Source organism: Gopherus evgoodei, chromosome 2 (genome assembly GCF_007399415.2).
Source record: "Gopherus evgoodei ecotype Sinaloan lineage chromosome 2, rGopEvg1_v1.p, whole genome shotgun sequence".
In the NCBI taxonomy this organism is placed as follows: domain Eukaryota; kingdom Metazoa; phylum Chordata; order Testudines; family Testudinidae; genus Gopherus; species Gopherus evgoodei.
Genome location: NC_044323.1, coordinates 158,623,172 through 158,640,513, shown reverse-complemented (window position 1 = coordinate 158,640,513; position 17,342 = coordinate 158,623,172). Strand labels below are relative to the sequence as shown.

The following is a 17,342-nucleotide window of genomic DNA, read 5'->3' as shown; positions in this document are numbered from 1 at the left end:
ACAGATAAACAAAGTATTGGCTATTGGCCCACGTCTGTCTGCTGTCAGCCTCCTCCCCATGTAGGTTTTAGCCTGACTTCTACTGAGAGATGCCTGGGCTCTTCTTTGGCACAATCCCAGGGCCAGGGTGGGAGAGTGCCCAAGGTCACCTGTGGTTGGGAGTGTGTTAGGCCACTAGCTAGAGCTGCAAGCTAGCCCATCACCTCCCACTGCAAGGAACCAGGGAACCTGCGACCCCCTCTGCAGTGGGTTGCTAGCCATTCATCTTTGCAAGGGGAGGCACACACCTCCTGGGGCATCACTACATGCAGGCTGGGAGGAGAGTAACTGTATTCCTTCCCCCAAAAGACATAAGTTACCAGCCACCTGATGCTATTGTATGATGCTGGCCAAGGAGCCCCCCTTGTTCCCAGCTCCCATGCTCTGCACCCCAGCTGAGCTGTTGAACTCCAGGGCTTGTGGCTTTCCTGCACAGATGCCCCAGCACGGTAAGTTAAAAGCAGCAGGTAGCCACTACCATAGGCGCATGTCCCTCCTATGCCAGGTGTGTGCTGCTTGGAGTAGTGGATCGGATGAGTCAATCAGCTTCTCCCCACTTCTGTTAATTCAGGTTGGTTTCTCCAACTTGGGGACACAACAAGCGCTCTACTAAGCTGCCTCCCCCACCCTCTTTCTCCTCCCTCACAGGCTCCTGCTAGGTAAGGTTCCTCCTTCCTTCTCCAGCTGCTGACTTGCAGAGAAACCAGAAGGGAAGGTTCTGCCCCTGTCTGCAGAGACTCTTCCAAGCTTTCAGGGCTGACACATGGGAAGTGCTAGCAATAGCCTGAAAGCAAGCCCCTGCTCCCTCACGTAATCTCTCTGTTGGATCCAACCTTGGAATTTATTGGAGCCTGAGCCTCTCAAGTGTCTTCTCCTCCCCAGATGGGAGCACCTTGCCTTGAGCCACCTTCCCATGTAGGAGGAAGCAGCTACCAGGCTGCAGGAGGGATGCAACCCAGTGAATAATCTGAGGAAAGCAGCAAGTTTCTATTTTGGGGAAGGGTGTGGTGGGGAGGAAAGGGGAAATGGATGAAACAAACTTGGATGCTATGAAGGTTCTTCAAGCACGGCAAGGACCCTGGTAAAGATTAAAAAAGAAAGGAAGATAGAAGACGGATGCGCTGCTCCAGTCATCTCCATGCACTGCATCAATTCTTGTTCCAGGCACTTTATGATCACATGTGGTCTTAAATGCAAGAAGTGGGGTTGTTTTTTTCTGACACCTCCTTTCCTGCTGTTACTGGGGGTTTCACCCCCAGGAATGTGCCAGCGTTAACAGATCTTTGCAGCTTTGGGAGATTTTGAGAGCACTCAGCTCTGAGCTGATTTAGTTCATTTTATGTATTTATCTCTTTTTTTTTCTTTTGGCAAGCGACATGCAGCAGTACGTCAGCCTCCAAAACCTTTCCATGTAAGCGCTTTCTTCTTTCCTCCCAGCTAGCTTTGTTCCAATTATTTGCAACAAGGTTTAATCAATAGTGTATTAGTAGTAGACAGAATAACCCCCAAACAAAACCCTGTGTATTTTTTTCCTCTCTCTCTTTTGTTTCCAAATACAGATGTTTCCAGCTCTTAATGCTCTCCTGTCAAACCCAGGTACGTTTCCAACAGACTGTCTATTTTACTAACCAATCCCACCCCCCACCCCCTCAAAATGCAAAAAGTCAGCTTATGTTTTTTTCGATTTACTTGTGGAGTTCTTTCTTTACAACAAAACCAAATTGTTTAAAGACACCGGGCTGCAATAGCTTTCAAGCCCAAAGCTCTTTTGGAAACTAGAGTAATTGCTTTTTTTTCCCTGTGGTGCATTGCTTTAATCCTAAAGGTGGCATGTATCAGTTTGTGAGGTGCTTGAAAATAAATTGGCTACTGTTGTACTCTCAACAAATCAAAATGTTACCTGTGCATTCTGTTTTGCTAATGCTGACAATACTGATTTATTATTCTTATTAAAGTTATTAAACATAGTACAGTTTTAAAAGGTAAGGAGCTCTCTCCTGCAAATACCTATGCACATGGGTAACTTTACTTATATGAGTAAAGCTAGGGGGTAGATTCTAATCGCAGACTAGCATCGCTCAGGAGTAACTGTACTGACAGTTCAGAATCTTGCCCAAGGAACTCAAATGGCACTACTCAGGTGAGTAAAATTACTTATGTGCATGTTTGAAGGTTCAGGACCAATTGTAGGACTGGATAATCATGGAGGTAAGACTAATTATTTTAATTGTTTCAGAAATGAAATTGTGTCTATCTAGGAGTAGATGTAATAGACAATTAAGGTTAAAGGGATTGCTCCTCTGTGTAACCGCTCACAGGATTGGGCCTTAACCCCTAGATAACAGGTATGTTGTCCTGTATAGGAACCCAGTGTCTTTCATTAGAATACTGCTAATTGAGGGGAAATGCTCCATTCCAGAAATACATAAAGTTGAGATTTTTGGGACCTAAGTCTCCTCTCACACCAGTTTCACACCAATGTGACTCCATCAGGCCAGATCTGCAGCTGGTGTAAATCAGCATTGATTTCAGTGGAGCTATCCCAATTTACACCAGCTGGGGATCTGTCCCAATCACTTCAGTGGAGTTACTTCTGATTTACACCAGCATGATATGTGAAAGCAGAACCAGGCCCATTGGTTTTAAATCCAAAGTCAGAGCAGCTTCCTGTGGCTCGGGGTTTAACCCCCCCCCGCCACCCCTCATTCCTTTTAAAGATGCAGTGTCCCTTTTTGTGATCTCAATAAAAGCCGGGGCTATTAAAATGCACTGTTCCATACCAGCACCCTCTCAGCTAGACTCCAAACCGTTTTAACAGGCCAGCCTTGGATTCCTTAACATGCACTCCGGACCTTTTTAAGGTAAATGCCTTTGAAAACAAGAGGGGAACGGAGGTGCCTTTGATGGGGACAGAAACACTCCCAAAGCCTCTAAAGCTAATTGAGACCCTAGACCCTTCCCCACCCCCCCAACACACACACGCACACACAAAGGCTCAGGGATGCAGCCTGTTATGGAGCAGAAATTAGCACAATGGTGTTGGGCCTGGTTTATTGCCCCCTTGGGGGCGGGGGGCTCATTTGATGGCACTGTGAAAGGTGGTGTGGAGCTCTCCCTTGAACTGCTTGCCTTTCCCCCACTGAGGGTGTAAGGCAGGCGGGGCAGGAGTGGGGGCAAGCTGGCAAAGGCCAGAGCCATGCTTGAGCTCCTGTGTGATGAGCAGCTGTCTCTGGGAGGCTGATCACCAGTTCCTTTGGCAGCAGCAAGGGGTCGATCCCCCCCAGCGGCCGCACTAAAGACCTGTGAAGATTCCACATAGATAATGTTTGCTGTGATCTCTGCTAGACCCTCTCTGTTCTCCTTTGTGAGGGAGGTGGGGAAGAGGTGGGGAGGGGAGAGAGAGAGAGAGGGAGATAGGTTTTGCCCTGTGATCTGAAATGAGCGGAGGCTGCTGAATGCTGAAGGAAAAGGTGGGAAAGATCACTCAAGGAGAGAATGAAGCAGAAGCCAAGAAAAAAAAAATAGGCAAGAGGATTTTCGATTAATTAAAAGGAAGCAGCTCCAGGAACTCACGGAGAGGAGATTTCTACCTGGCTTCTTCCCTGCATTCATCCCTCCCCCAGAGGAACGCACAAGTCCCCTGTTGTCAGGGTTCACAGGTCCAACATGATGCTATGAGTCCTGATGAATGAGGACAGACAGCAGCCGGTCTAGGAAGAGTCCCCATTGAGCTCAGTTGAGTTGAGACCCAGCTGAATTGAGGCAGATCGGGGGAGGGACGGCGCAGGAGAGCCCTGCTCCAGAAGCCAGCCTGAGTCGAAAGGAGACAATTGCCCTCTTTGCCAAAGGGTCTGGTCCTGTGAGGTGCTGAGTGCCTGGGACCCCTAGAGAAGTTTACAGGATCTGTGAGGGCTCGGCCTCTGGGCAGGACTAAACCATTCACCTGATCACAGCCGTGCAAGACCAAACTCTTCAGAAGTGACTCTGGGTGCCCTGCTTGGGAAACCTTAAAGGCTCCTGATTTCCAGACCATGCTGAACATCCACCATCTGAAAATCAGGGCCCTTTAAAGTGTCTCATGTTGCACTCCGATAAATGGAGGCATCCAAAATCACTAGTCTCTTCTTAGACTCTGTTGGTCTCATCCTTCATAGGGCTCGTTGGGCCACCCTCATTCATGCTGGTGAGCACTCGCACAAGCATGCATGGAGTCAGCGAGGCTTCTCATCTAAGGGTGCACAAGCATGAGTTAGTGTTGTACAATCGAGTCTGTTGTGAATGTCCTGCCTTTCATGCTTCACCATAAATATAATAGAAGTACTTGTGGCACCTTAGAGACTAACAAATTTATTTGATCATAAGCTTTCGTGGGCTACAGCCCACTTCATTGGATGCGTCATGCTGTAGCCCATGAAAGCTTATGCTCAAATAAATTTGTTAGTCTCTAAGGTGCCACAAGTACTCCTGTTCTTTTTGCGGATACAGACTAACACAGCTGCGACTCTGAAACCTGACAAATATAATAGTCACTTTTTAAGGGTCCATTCAGAAATTGTTTATAAAGGATTAATACATGATTAACAGCTGTTACAAGCATGTGACAGGTATGAGCAGCCTACAGCATGGATGTTTATAAGCACGTCAGTAGAAGGTGTAATAGACGGTTGTAAGCCTGTCATCCCACTGGACTCTGAAAACCCATTTATTAAAGCATCTATTAACCATCTTGATAGAAAGTGTGACCATAATATAAAATAACAGAGGATAGCTCCCACTTATGGCCAGATTTGCAAAACTGCTCAGCACGTAATGGAATCTGAGCTTTTTGGAAAATCTGGGCCTGATGGTGTGTTCTGAGCCTGTCTGAAAAATCTGGTAATAATGTCACAAGTAGGTCTATGAAACATACCCTAGCACACGGATTTACTGTAGAGAGGCTATTAATACAGGGAGAGCCAATCTGTGTTTAAGTTACCAGTTTTTATTATTATTATTATGTGTAGTGCTGTGGAAGACCTGATCACAAACAGGAACCCCATTGCTGCCTTTCCTTTTATAGCAAGAAGTTCTGAGCCAGCCCAGTGGCCCATGTCACTGCTTTGTGAATGTTTCCGATGAGCTGAAGTTGGTGCTGTAGATAATCTCTGACCAGCACTCAAATTCCCAGAGAAATTTGGGACAGATTAAAGTGGTCCATAGACAGGGCCTGATCCTGCTTCAGCTGAAGTCAATGGCAAAATGCTCAGTGACCGGAATGGGAGCAGGGTTGTACACTATTTAGCGATAGGCCTTTAAGATCTCAGTTCTGCTATGGTAATAGCTGGGTGAAATCCTGGCCTCACTGAAGTCAGCTGGGGTAAATCACTGGTGTTCCATTTAAGGCAATGGAGCAACTTTACACAGCTGAGCATGGATTTACCTATGTGTCATGCACAAGCTAAAGATCTACATTCTAGCTGAGATTTTTAAAGATGGCTAAGTGATATGGACTACAGCGGTTTAAAAAATCCAAGTATTTCAACATTTTTTTCCTAATATTCTCACAGAAATATTTTGGTTTTCAAGCAACAACAAAAGATATTGTCCAGCTTTCGATGACCAATGTTTGTAATTTTTTCTGCTGTTGGTAAAAAGTTCAGGTTTTGAAAACTTTATTCTGAAAATTTTTGCTGCAAACAAAAAAAAACATTCTAAACATTTTTTAACCAAAAACTGAATATTTTTACAAAAAAGTATTTCAGTTTCTGTGTTTTAAAATGAAAAATTCTGTCATTTTGACCAAACTAAAATGTTTCCACAAACATTTGTATTTTGGTCAAAAAGCTATTTCTTTCCCCTCCCCCACCCCTCAAAAAGTTAAATTTAAAAAATTCGACCACCCGAATTGCGTGTCCAAATCTCTTAAGGAGCTTTGAAAATCTCGGTCTTAGCTCTTAAAATCAGGGCTTCCTACTCCACTTGGCTTCATTTAATCTCTATGCTTCTCATACCAATAAAATGCATAGTTAAAGACATTGATTGAAGTTTAACTGCTCCGTGATAGCTCTGTATAGTCATAGGGATTGAGGATTATCAGCATTGTAGTCAACCAGCATGTCTGTAGTAATTAGCTGGTATTTACCATACAATAACTCTTCTGTTGGGGAGCATGTGTTTCTGCTAGGGCATTAGCATAAGTCACAAAGCCTGTTTGGGTACAATACACACTTTATTTAGTAGCCTTTTGGAGTGCTCTGAACCACTCCAGGCTGATTCTGCTGTGAATTATACTGGTGTAAATCAGGAGTAATGCCACTGACGTTAATGGAATTATGCCAGTGTAAGTCTGAAAGGCTGAGCTTGAAATTCTGCTCTCACATCATCAGAATCTATAGTAGCTCCTGGCCAGCGGGGAGCAGAATTTGGCCCTCTCCTTTTAGTGTATCTTTGAGGAGAAGAGGGGGCAATTTGGTCGATATGCTGAGAGACACACACATGTTGGGAGGGTTACAGCACATAGTGTTTGCACGGAGATCCACAAACACATCCGTCTTCTCTGGTTTCCTGGAAGCTGAACCGGGGGTATTTACTGTTTAGCTGCTTTACCATACTGTGATTTGTAAGGCCTGACTAAGAAAGAGGCCCCTGCTCCTATACACGAAAGAGTGTGTGGATCGCTCAAGGTGATGTATGTTTTGTTGTTAGCCTGGGTTTTGAAGCCTTGATGTTCTTTAGCATTTCTGTCCCTCCCAGCCAGTAGTTCTTGTGCACGATTGTATGACAGGATTGCTTATGATAGGGGCAGGACTCAGGGACCTGGGGTTCACTTCCGGTTTATGTCTTATGTTCCTAAAAGTTCATGCTTCAGGGTTTCAGCCTGCTGCCTGCAGGGGTCAAGAAGGGATTCCTTCCCCCTCTCTCAATTCTTTCTGGGGTTTGTTTTTTTTATTATTGATCTCCTTCTTCTGTAGCATCAGGGATGGCCACAGCTGGAGATGGGACACTGGACAGGGAGGACCAGGGCTCTGAGGTGGCACTGAGCATTCTCTCTCCCAGGTGCTTGGCTGGCTGGTTCTTACTCACATGCTCACTGATTGCCAGATGTGAAGTCTGGAAGGAAGGTTGGCAGTGACCTTGGGCAGGGGCATTTGCCTGCATCTTCAGCATGCGGGTGCGGGTCCCTTGCCAGGGTTATCTGGGTCTCTTTCACTTAACCATTTCCCTCCCTCGGACACTGACACACCTCGATTCCTTCTGTTCTCTGCGTGTGGCACATCACAGTCTAGTCTCTGGCAGGCTGTCATACTTTGGTCGAGTTTCAGTTGTTGGGTTTAGTGTGCAGGTAACTGGGTGGTGCTGGTGGCCTGTGATATACAGGAGATCAGACTAAATAGTCTTGTCATCTCTTCTGGCCTTAAACTCTAGGTCATCAGTAGCTCAAACAATGGGCAGTAATACTATTGGTCCTTTGCTCTCTGAGACTCTGATATAACATCTGCTTCGGGATCCTGGAGGCACCTGGGAGGCTCTGGGTTCCAGGGGCACTGGGGTCCAGGGGCAGCCGGGAGGTTCTACAGTGCAGTAGGATCCAGGGGGTAGCTGGGAGGTTCTTGGTTGCACTGGGGTCCAGGGACAGCTGGGAGGCTCTGGGTTGCAGTAGGATCCAGGGGGCAGCTGGGAGGTTCTTGGTTGCACTGGGGTCCGGGGGCAGCTGCAAGGCTCTGGGTTGCAGTAGGATTCAGGGGGCAACTGTGAGGCTCTGGTTGCACAGGGGTTCTGGAGCCTAGGGCCAGCAGTGGTTTGCCGTTCACTTCTGGCATGAGTGTTGGCACCCATCAGCAACAGTGGTGGTGCCAGCGCATCAGCAGGCCCCTTTAATTCAGGTTCAGCTAACGTGGATCCGAAGCGTTGGCCATAGACTTTGAGTGCTACAGCTAACTTGCCATTCACTGATTTTCAGCCCCCCTTTTCTAGTATTTGTCAATACTGAGGATGAGCCTGGCTCCCAGCAAGGGTCCTGAGGCACGCAGAGAAATGTGTGAGACATGTAGCAGCAGGCTTTGTGTGCTGATGGCACAATGAGGTTGTGGAAGTAGTGTTTTCTGTGACATACGGCTGCAGTTTGCATGTGCATAATCTTCCAGGAAGACCTTTGAATACACATTACTCCAGGGCCCCCGGCAATACAGCAGGGACAGGACAAGCCAATCCTTTAGTCTATGATCACAGTCATGATAACTTCATGGGGGCACCAGGGACTCATTCTTTGGGAAGAATTTAGCTTCTTTCCCACAGTCGTATTTCGCTCTTGTTCTGTTGTTACTAACGACAATAAGAGTTGGGGTGGAGGGGAGGAAGGGCGACACCTTTACTACTTCATCTGTTCTACTTTCTCCCCAGCTCCGCTAACAAGTCCTGGGCTTGAAGAATCACACTCACAAGGTGGCCAGATGCCAGGATGATGGAATAGATAGAGATTTAGATTGGAAGCTCTTTAGGGTGGGGATTGTCTTTTTGTTCAATGTTGGTACAGCACCTTGTACAATGGGGTCCTGCTCCAGGACTAGGATTCCTATGTGCTCCAATAATACAAGTAAATAAATAATAGAGTGTTATAGTGGACATATGGATGATGATTATTTATGGTAGATGGAAGGTTTATATTAGATAGAGCATTATACTGGATGAATGGATGATAGTTATATATGGAAGATAGAAGGTTCTGTTAGAAAAGCAGATATGTATATCTGATAGAGAGTAATATTACACATAACATATGGAGAGACTGCCGAACCAGCAGAGAGAGGGTTATGATGAATGGATGGATATATTTCTATAGACACAGAAAGAGAATCGTCTTCCCTTTAGCAATCAATTTTGCTGTCCCAGAGGACTAGGACTTTGTGGGTAATAAGGCACAGGAGACCATGACTCATAACAATCCCAAGTAACAAAGAAATAAGAGAAACAAGTGGAATTGTTTCTCAACAGGACGGGTCTCTGAGTTTCCAGGAGATGTGGGTGGGTCTTGCTTAGGTAGGTATATTGCTAGAGAAAGGCACCAGATTATCCCTTCTTAGAAGATAGCCATCTGTGTATCACCAGAAAAGGAGCAGGATGGGGAGTAGCAGTGCAAGCTTTTACACAAACACAGCCTCTCACCCCTTGATCCACCCACCCACCCACGCAGCCTCTCATCCCTTGATCCAGCACCTCTACTAGCTGAGGGGAGCTGGGTCTCCAAGCCTCATTCAGTCCTCTGTTGAGCCTGCCAGCTAGTTCCATTTGTGGTGGCAGGTGTTATGAGCACTGGACTGAGACTCATCTCACCTAGGTCAGCTAACAGCCATCAGGCGGCAATGGCTTTGGTCACTGTCTATTCGAAATGGGGCCAAACCAGAGATGAAAAGCTCCGTATCCCATCTCTGCCCTCCAGGATGTCCTGGAATCTAGAATGTATACACAGGTTTGCATGGAATGCAATGAAACTGCATGAGGACTCCGGCCTGGGGTGCCTCTAATTTTAAGCTAGGTCCCATCATGTATGTGAACTCCTCTCCAGAGTACCAAACTCCATCCCCTGTCATCTATGTCTTCTGACCAGGATGTCCCTTTGTTGGTTCCCGACTATATCCTAGCCACCTTCTTGGCATGCTCCTCAGGGTCCCAGACCCCATCCCACCACCTTTTGTGAGCAATCCTGCCCAGGATGGCCTAGTGATGGCTCCCGACTCCATATCCTCGCCATGTCTGTGGGGCTGTCCAAAACAAATTGATTTTATTTTTCCCTTTGTAAACAAAGGGGGAGAATCAACCGTCTCCTAATTTTAACCAGTACGTGAGGGACCAGGGCGCCATGACAGACCAGCTGAGCCGAAGGCAGATCAGGGAGTACCAGCTCTACAGCCGGACCAGTGGCAAGCATGTCCAGGTGAACGGCAAAAGGATCACCGCCACAGCAGAGGATGGCAACAAATTCGGTAAGAAGTTGGAGGTGCCCCCATCCTGCCAGAGCACATGGCCAGATCTCAGCCATCTGTGATAGAAAGAGACTGGCTGGTGGGGAATGCACTTTAATTCTGAGCAATTAACCTGTGGCTATATCAGCCACATCTGGAAATGGTTGTCGGCCCTACAGAGATTCCACATCTGGGACCTGGTCAGAGAGGCCAGTGCCAAACAGGGATGAGTCACACTGCTTGGATTAGATTGTGAACTCCTTGGGGCAGGGACCGCCTCTTTGTTCTATGTCTGCGTGGCACCTAGGACACCAGGGCTTTGATCCATATCTGGGGCTCCTAGGTGCTATCACAATAGGGGATTATACACCTGCTGGGTTCTATTACCAACTCAGGGAAGGGAGTGGGATTTAGTGTTTAGAGCAGGGTTGCGTTGGGCATTAGGACTGTTCCCGGTTCAAAGAGGGAATGAGACCTCGTGTCTAAAACAGGGATGCCCGGAGTCATGACTCCCAGGTTTTATTCCCACCATTGCCTGTGAATCACTGTACCACATCCCTGCTCCATGCCTCAGTTTCTCGGTCTGTAAAGCAGGGATAATGGTACTGCCCCCATCCCTGGGAGCACTTTGAGACACTTGACTGAGACAGATAACTAGCATCCCTGGTACGGGGTAAGAAGGGTCACAAGGGTTGCTTTTGTATATATCCCCAAGGAAGAGACATAGACCAGGAGACCTTCCTGTTTCATAGCCACAGCTTCATTGGCAGTGCAACCAGCTGAAGATTGGTATGTATTAGAAACCGAAAGATGACTTCCTGGCAATTGAGAATATCCAGGAACCTGTGGCCAGCATTTTAAAAGGTATTCTGGTCTAATATACAAAACAGCCTTGCTAAAGTCACTCCAGTCCATCCCTAGTATGTTTGGGACTGAATTGCTAGGTGAAATCTTGACCCCATTCTTTTCAAAAGTCCCTTTGACTTGAGGATTTCATCTTTCATGTGAGAATCCAGCAAAATGTATGGATTGTTGTTTACATTTCCCTTTGTGGAAATATCTCTTGTAAAGGCAAAGTCCTGACTATCATCAGAGACTGTGATGCTTCAAACGTACAATGGCTTGTTATGGTAACAATCCAGCACTACTTTAGGGTCAATAGTCCCAGATTCTCCTAGGGGGTGAAGTTACATGCAACTCACTCAATTTATATTCTGATCAGTTTATTTGGGGGTTAAACCTAAATCTGATCTGAAAGTCATGGCTCTGAGATCTTGTTTGGACTTCAGTTATGCACATGCTGGCAACTGGAAGATTAATACATCATCTTCAACTACCAGGTTAAATCAAAGATAAAAGCTTTAACTGGATTTAAAATACACCTAGGTCCTGCTCCCTTCCACTTCCGTGGGAGCAGGAATCAGACTGTATTGATAGTCTGTTAGGATATAAAATAGGATGGTTCACAGTTTGTTCTGAACATCAAATGAAGATTTAAAGATTCAGGGTTACAAAAAGTACAAAACAGGTCCATTTGTTTGGGGGTTTTGTAATTATTTTAAGGATTGACATAGATATTAATGGTTTTCAAAGGATGTTTTTTTCAAAAGCCAGAAGATAAAAAGAACAGTTTAAAGCATAATGATTAAAATTTATCCCAGAGGGGGAAAGTCTTCTGTTTATTGAGGAATTGTTCAAGATCAGTTAAACATGACAATAAAGCTTGATCAAAAAACTAGTGGCAGGACAGCTGTAGCCAAATCAAGGAGAGGTGCTAAAAACTTAATTGCTCCATTTGATTCAAAGGTCTCATTATAAACAAAAAGGTGAATGTTTTCCCCCTGGAGTGCAGCAGATAAGAGAATTTGCAAAGAAACCTTAGTGTGAGCTTCCAATGGACCATGTGCCAATTCCTGCACTTGCTTAGGAATCAGTCCAACTCCTGTTAAAGCCAGTGGCCTATTAGCTCCTCTGGGAGCTGGATTGTGGTCTTTATACCTGGAGCCAACCCCACTTAAGTCAAGGGAGTTTCATTCTTGTAACTGAGAGCAGGATTTGGTCCATAACTCCCCATCGTCCAAGCGAAACTATGGCTCCCCTAATTCGCTTGATTTAGCAGCTGTAACAGACTAGTGCTAGGAGGCAGGCATAATGTTTTGCTGCATTAGAATTAGATTCTGTTACTCATCCAAGTGTGGATAGAGGTTTTTCCTTAGAGGTTGTGACCAGAGATGGGCTAACGGCACAAAAATTTAGATTGGGATTTTGATCCCTCTTAAGGCAGGGGGTTTCAGCAGGGGGATTTTGGCTAGAGGCCCATCAGTAATTGGAACAAATAGAGTATTGGTCATAGGGACATAGGACAGGAAGGGACCTCGTGAGTCATCGTATGCCATTCCATTGTATAATCCTATTCATAAACGTATCAAGCTCCATCCCAGTTAGGTTCCTGACCCTGGTTACTCCTGTTGGGAGGCTGGTCTAGAACCTCACTCCTCCGATTAGGAACCTGCTGATTTCCAGCCTGAATTTATTTGTGGCCAGTTTATCCCCATGGTTGTTCTGCCCATGTGGATTTTACATGGAAAGGAGGATGAAAGCCAAGATGCCTGAATACAAAACTGGCGGGACCCAGAACCTGAGAGATCTAGTTGTTTTATCACTGTAACTGGGCCATGTTCACTGTCCTGCACATCTATAACTGTACAGTTCACATCACTGTAACTGATACCTGGAGGGAAAGGCACCTGCAAAGACAAGCAGCACAATTGAATTTTTATGGCTAGGGACGATAGTCTGGGGTTTTCACCTCTCTGCAGAGGGCTTAACCCAGAAACCATGCACTGCTTGAGTCCCACTTAAGATCATTTTTGAGGGCTTAAGTGCAGTGTGCCCACCCCTCAAGCATTTGTAAATATTTCCCACCCCTAGAGGGTTCAAAAATTAAAAAGCATTCAAAATTTTGGAGGGTGGTGCTTCCCGGGCCCTCCAGAAATCATGAGATTGGCTTAAAAATCACATTTAAAAATTTTTTTGAGGCTTTAGGATGCACACAGGTCATGTTTTCAAGCTTTTCCGTATAGCCAGGAGGGCTAGACTTTTTTTTTTTCTTTTTAAATGAAAGCTGAGAGTCTCATCTTGCAAGTTAATCCTTATACAGCACCTGGCACAATGGGGTCCTGCTCCATGAGCGGGGCTCCTAAGCACTACAGTAATACTAGTGCTACTGTACATACGCATTATTCTGGCCCTTTGCACAGGGCTGAATTTCAACCTAGAACAGCATTATATTTTGCAGAAGCTGAAGCCCTCCTGCAGTAAATTATACTTGCTCACAGGCTATTTTGCTACTGAAATCTGCTATTCCCCATTGCTCTGGCATTAGGCTTTAGAAACTGTCATGTGTTAAAGACTCCCAAAGATACCTCTGAATTTCCTTAATAAAAATACTTAATTTCTATTTAAAAAAAAAAAAAGGCTGTTCTAAGCAGCTTGGAATTTAAAATAGCTCAACTCACCAGCTTCCAGGTACTACTGCTTTGCCCTTTCCAGATCTTTCTCCAGACAAACACAGATGCAGGCTATAGTTAATTAAACACAGGTGCAGGCTAGATTGTTCATTGCAACAATATAGGTATTCTTGTCTGTTCACAGAGGGTTCTAGTCAATAAGAACACATCAGGCTCCAGGTGTTTCTAATTAAAGAATGCACGGGGGGGGGGGGGGGGGGGGGGGGGGAAGAGAGAATGGATGGATGCTCAGACAATTAACTCTTGACTGACTGGTCAAGAGTCTAACACAGCAAAACACATACAGTGTGCAATGGTAATAATACTGTGCATAATCCCATGCTTTGTGCGACTTTAACCTTCTCTTTACCGTATGTTTTGATGATATTGAATACTGCCAGTGGCCATTTTTCCTCACATGCCATGTGAAGGGTTTGTTCATTGTTACCTGGGACAGAGACATAATTGCAATGTTATATTTACTATATTACTTCTGTCCTTGCCCCTAACAGCTTATACTATAACACACAATGGGTGGGAGAGGAAACAGAGAAAGAAGTTACTTGCCTGAAGACATACACTTGGGCCAGGAGTCAACCCTGGGCCCCAATTTCTAATCCAATACCTTAGCCACTAGACCATGCTGCTTTTTGTAAATAGGTGCTTCCTTTATTTCCTGATTTGATCAAAGCAGCAGCCCTGGCTGCAGACTTGGCTTTCACCCTGTCCTCATAGATCCTTGAGGTAAATGGGCAAGTTATCTGTGCTGGGTATGTGCTTCCATTTGCTTCTCAGATGAAAGGGATGGTGGATTGCTGGAGACCTAAGGACAGAACTGCAAACCAGAGGCTTAGACACTCCAGCCATCCCCTCTGGCAGCTTTCCTGCTGGGTTGCTCTCTAACTCTTATTTCTGTATCACAGCCCCGTTAGCTGGGGAGTGGAAAGCACCATGTGCTGGGACAATTCAATGAGATTTGTCCCCACAGCCCCCCTCTGAGGCTGGGCACTGCTGTTATCCCCCTGATACAATGGGGACCTGAGGCACACAGAGAGCGAGGGTGTGCCTACACTTTGACACTAATCTCCAGCTCAAGGAGACCTATGCACCCTAGCCACATGCCTGTTGTTTGAGAGGCATGCATATGCAGGGCTGTTAGCCCCTCCACTGCAGCATGCACCCTCAGGTCCGTCTCCTTGAGCTGGGAATCCTACTGCAGCTCCAAGTGTAGATGTGCCCTGTGTATCTTGCCCAAGATCACCTGGGGAGTTTGTGGTAGAGCGAAGAAGTACTAGCCAGGTGCCCTAACCACTGGGTTATCTGTCTTCTAGAGCCAAGATAATGTAACTGCTGGTAGCGCAGTCTGTGTGTGCCGTTTGGTGTCATTTGTTTTTAACACACTCCCTATGCTCTTCTGGATCTCTGTGGGCCTGAGTGCACACAATGACCCCCGGCACGCAGACTGGCTGGCACTCAACTCTAGCATCGGTGGAAGGAGTTTTGTTTTGTTTTCTCCCTCTCTCTCTTTCTCTCATCCTTGCAGCAAAGCTGATTGTGGAGACGGACACCTTTGGGAGCCGTGTGCGCATCAAGGGAGCTGAGAGTGAGAAATACATCTGCATGAGCAAGAGGGGGAAGCTCATTGGAAAAGTGAGTCACAGCAAGGGACACCCCCACGCCCCACCCCCTGTCCCCTCAGTGCTTCCCCCCTCCTCCGTCAAGGAACGTGGCCTTCAAACTTTATAAAGTGTTGGGATGCTGCCAGGGGAAGTGGTGGTGTCTCCATCTCTTGATGTCTTCAGATCAAGACTGGATGCCTTTCTGGATGAGATGCTTTAGCCGAACACAAGTGATTGAGCCCAGTACCTGGGTAATGGGGTGAAATCAATGTGATCTACAAGGGGTCAGACGATGATCTAAAGGTCCCTTCTGGCCTCCAGGGCCTGAATCTATAACATCTCTCTTCTTTATCGGGATCCATTTCTGAGACGATAGAACCTGGCAAGCCCCCGCTGCTGTTTTTGTAGGAGCTGTATAAAAACAATGGGCTGGAACTTCAGCAGGTGTCAGTCAGAATAGCTCCATTAAAGTCAATGCAGCTAAGCTGGTTCATTCCAGCTCTGGAGCTGGTTCACTCCAGCTGTGCTCATGCAGTCGCCCTACAGGCTGTGCCAGAGAACAGGCAAGTCATGCTTGGTCCCGCTGGTCTCATCGATGCTGCAGAAAATCAGCCCTTCCCTGCACACAAACACTAGCGCCTCTGCACTGCTCCGTAGATGCGCATTGCTCCATTGCTGCCCCATCTGGATGCTTCCTCAGACACTTTTCTTTCCACTTTGGAACAGGTGATTGGAAACTTTAGGCATCAGAGGCCCAGGTACTACCAAGGGCCATTCTCATTCTGCTGGAGACCTTGCTGGCATGGACAGGGCCCTGCTGTGGGGAAGTTCATGCTGCTGGAGTCCTGGTTAGCCCAGATAAGCGTTACAGTGAGACAGAAAGACTGTAGGGTGCTCTGCCACTGCATCATATTGTCTCCCTGTTAATTGGAAGCTCCTTAAAAGAAGGCCCTGGGATTCGATAGCAAGCTACAGGAGGGAGCTTTATTGATGTTCGTGCTATTTCTAGAGAACCCTGAGTAAACTCTCAAAGCCCCACATCATCAGGCTGTGGGCTTGGGATAGATACTCTGGGGTCTGGTTGTTCTTTGATTCTTCCATCATGCTGAGGAGAAAACAGAAGCTCTGCCCTAGGATGATATGTGGAGTGGGAGATCTATCTCAAGTAGCTGTCTGAGCAAAACTGCAAGTCAAAGAGGGACTGAATGACTGATGGGATTGAAAAGGGAGCAGAGGACATCAGTTCCAGTCCAGCTCTGGCTGGCAGGGGTTATAAGCCATCCCTGGTTGGTGGCTTGGGTGCCATGAATGTTCTACATGTCTGCTGCAGGTGGGACAAGAAGCAATGGGCTTAATCCGCAGCAGGGGAGATGTAGGTTAGATATTAGGAAAAACTTTCTAACTTAGGGGTAGTTAAGCTCTGGAACAGGTTACCAAGGAAGGTTGTGGAATCCCTGTTATTGGAGGCTTTTAACAGCAGGTCATAGAAGTAGTCTAGGTTTGCTTGGTCCTGCCTCAGATTGGGGGTTAGACTGGATGACCTCTCAAGGTCCCTTCCAGCTCGATGATTCTATGAACCTAGTGAGTCTTAGTCCAGTTCCCACTGGATCCCAGAAAGCACCCCCCCATTAGCACTATACAGCCCCGTTGTTGGGAGCCCCAGAACAGCAGCCAAGGACTGAATGGGACAGAGTGACTGGACTCCCCTCTTACCCCTGAGAGGTGGGGTTCCCTGCCTGGCAGGGGCCTGGGAAGCCTGCCTGGCTTCCATAGGTCTGGCAACCCGGCACCTTCTATTGGCACTCAATCCTCTCAGGCCTTAATTCTGCTCCCATCAAGTCCAGTGGCAAAACCAGTGGCCCAGGATCAGACCCAGCCTAACAACACTTAACCCTTTCCCTGCTGGATTAACCCACTCTCTCCCTCTTCCTTCCCTCCAGCCCAATGGCAAGAGCAAAGACTGCATCTTCACTGAGATCGTTCTGGAGAACAACTACACAGCTTTCCAGAACGCCCGCCACGAGGGCTGGTACATGGCCTTCACGCGCAAGGGCCGTCCTCGGAAAGCCACCAAGAGCCGCCAGAACCAGCGGGAGGCACACTTCATCAAGCGCCTCTACCGTGGCCAGCTGCCCTTCCCCAACAACGCCGAGCGGCAGAAGCAGTTTGAGTTTGTGGGATCCTCCTCCCCGACGCGCCGGACGAAGCGCACCCGCACCCCTCGGCCCCGCACGTAG

The 17,342-nt window shown here is 46.9% G+C and overlaps 1 protein-coding gene across 1 annotated transcript; it reads left to right on the top strand.

Moving 5' to 3' along the window:
• Positions 1 to 1,415: 1,415 nt before the first annotated feature.
• On the top strand, positions 1,416 to 17,342 carry FGF17 (fibroblast growth factor 17). The gene is made up of 5 exons (XM_030549522.1): positions 1,416 to 1,450; positions 1,599 to 1,635; positions 9,821 to 9,998; positions 15,030 to 15,136; positions 17,046 to 17,342. The coding sequence occupies exons 1-5, from the start codon at positions 1,416 to 1,418 to the stop codon at positions 17,340 to 17,342; spliced, it is 654 nt and encodes a 217-aa protein (XP_030405382.1).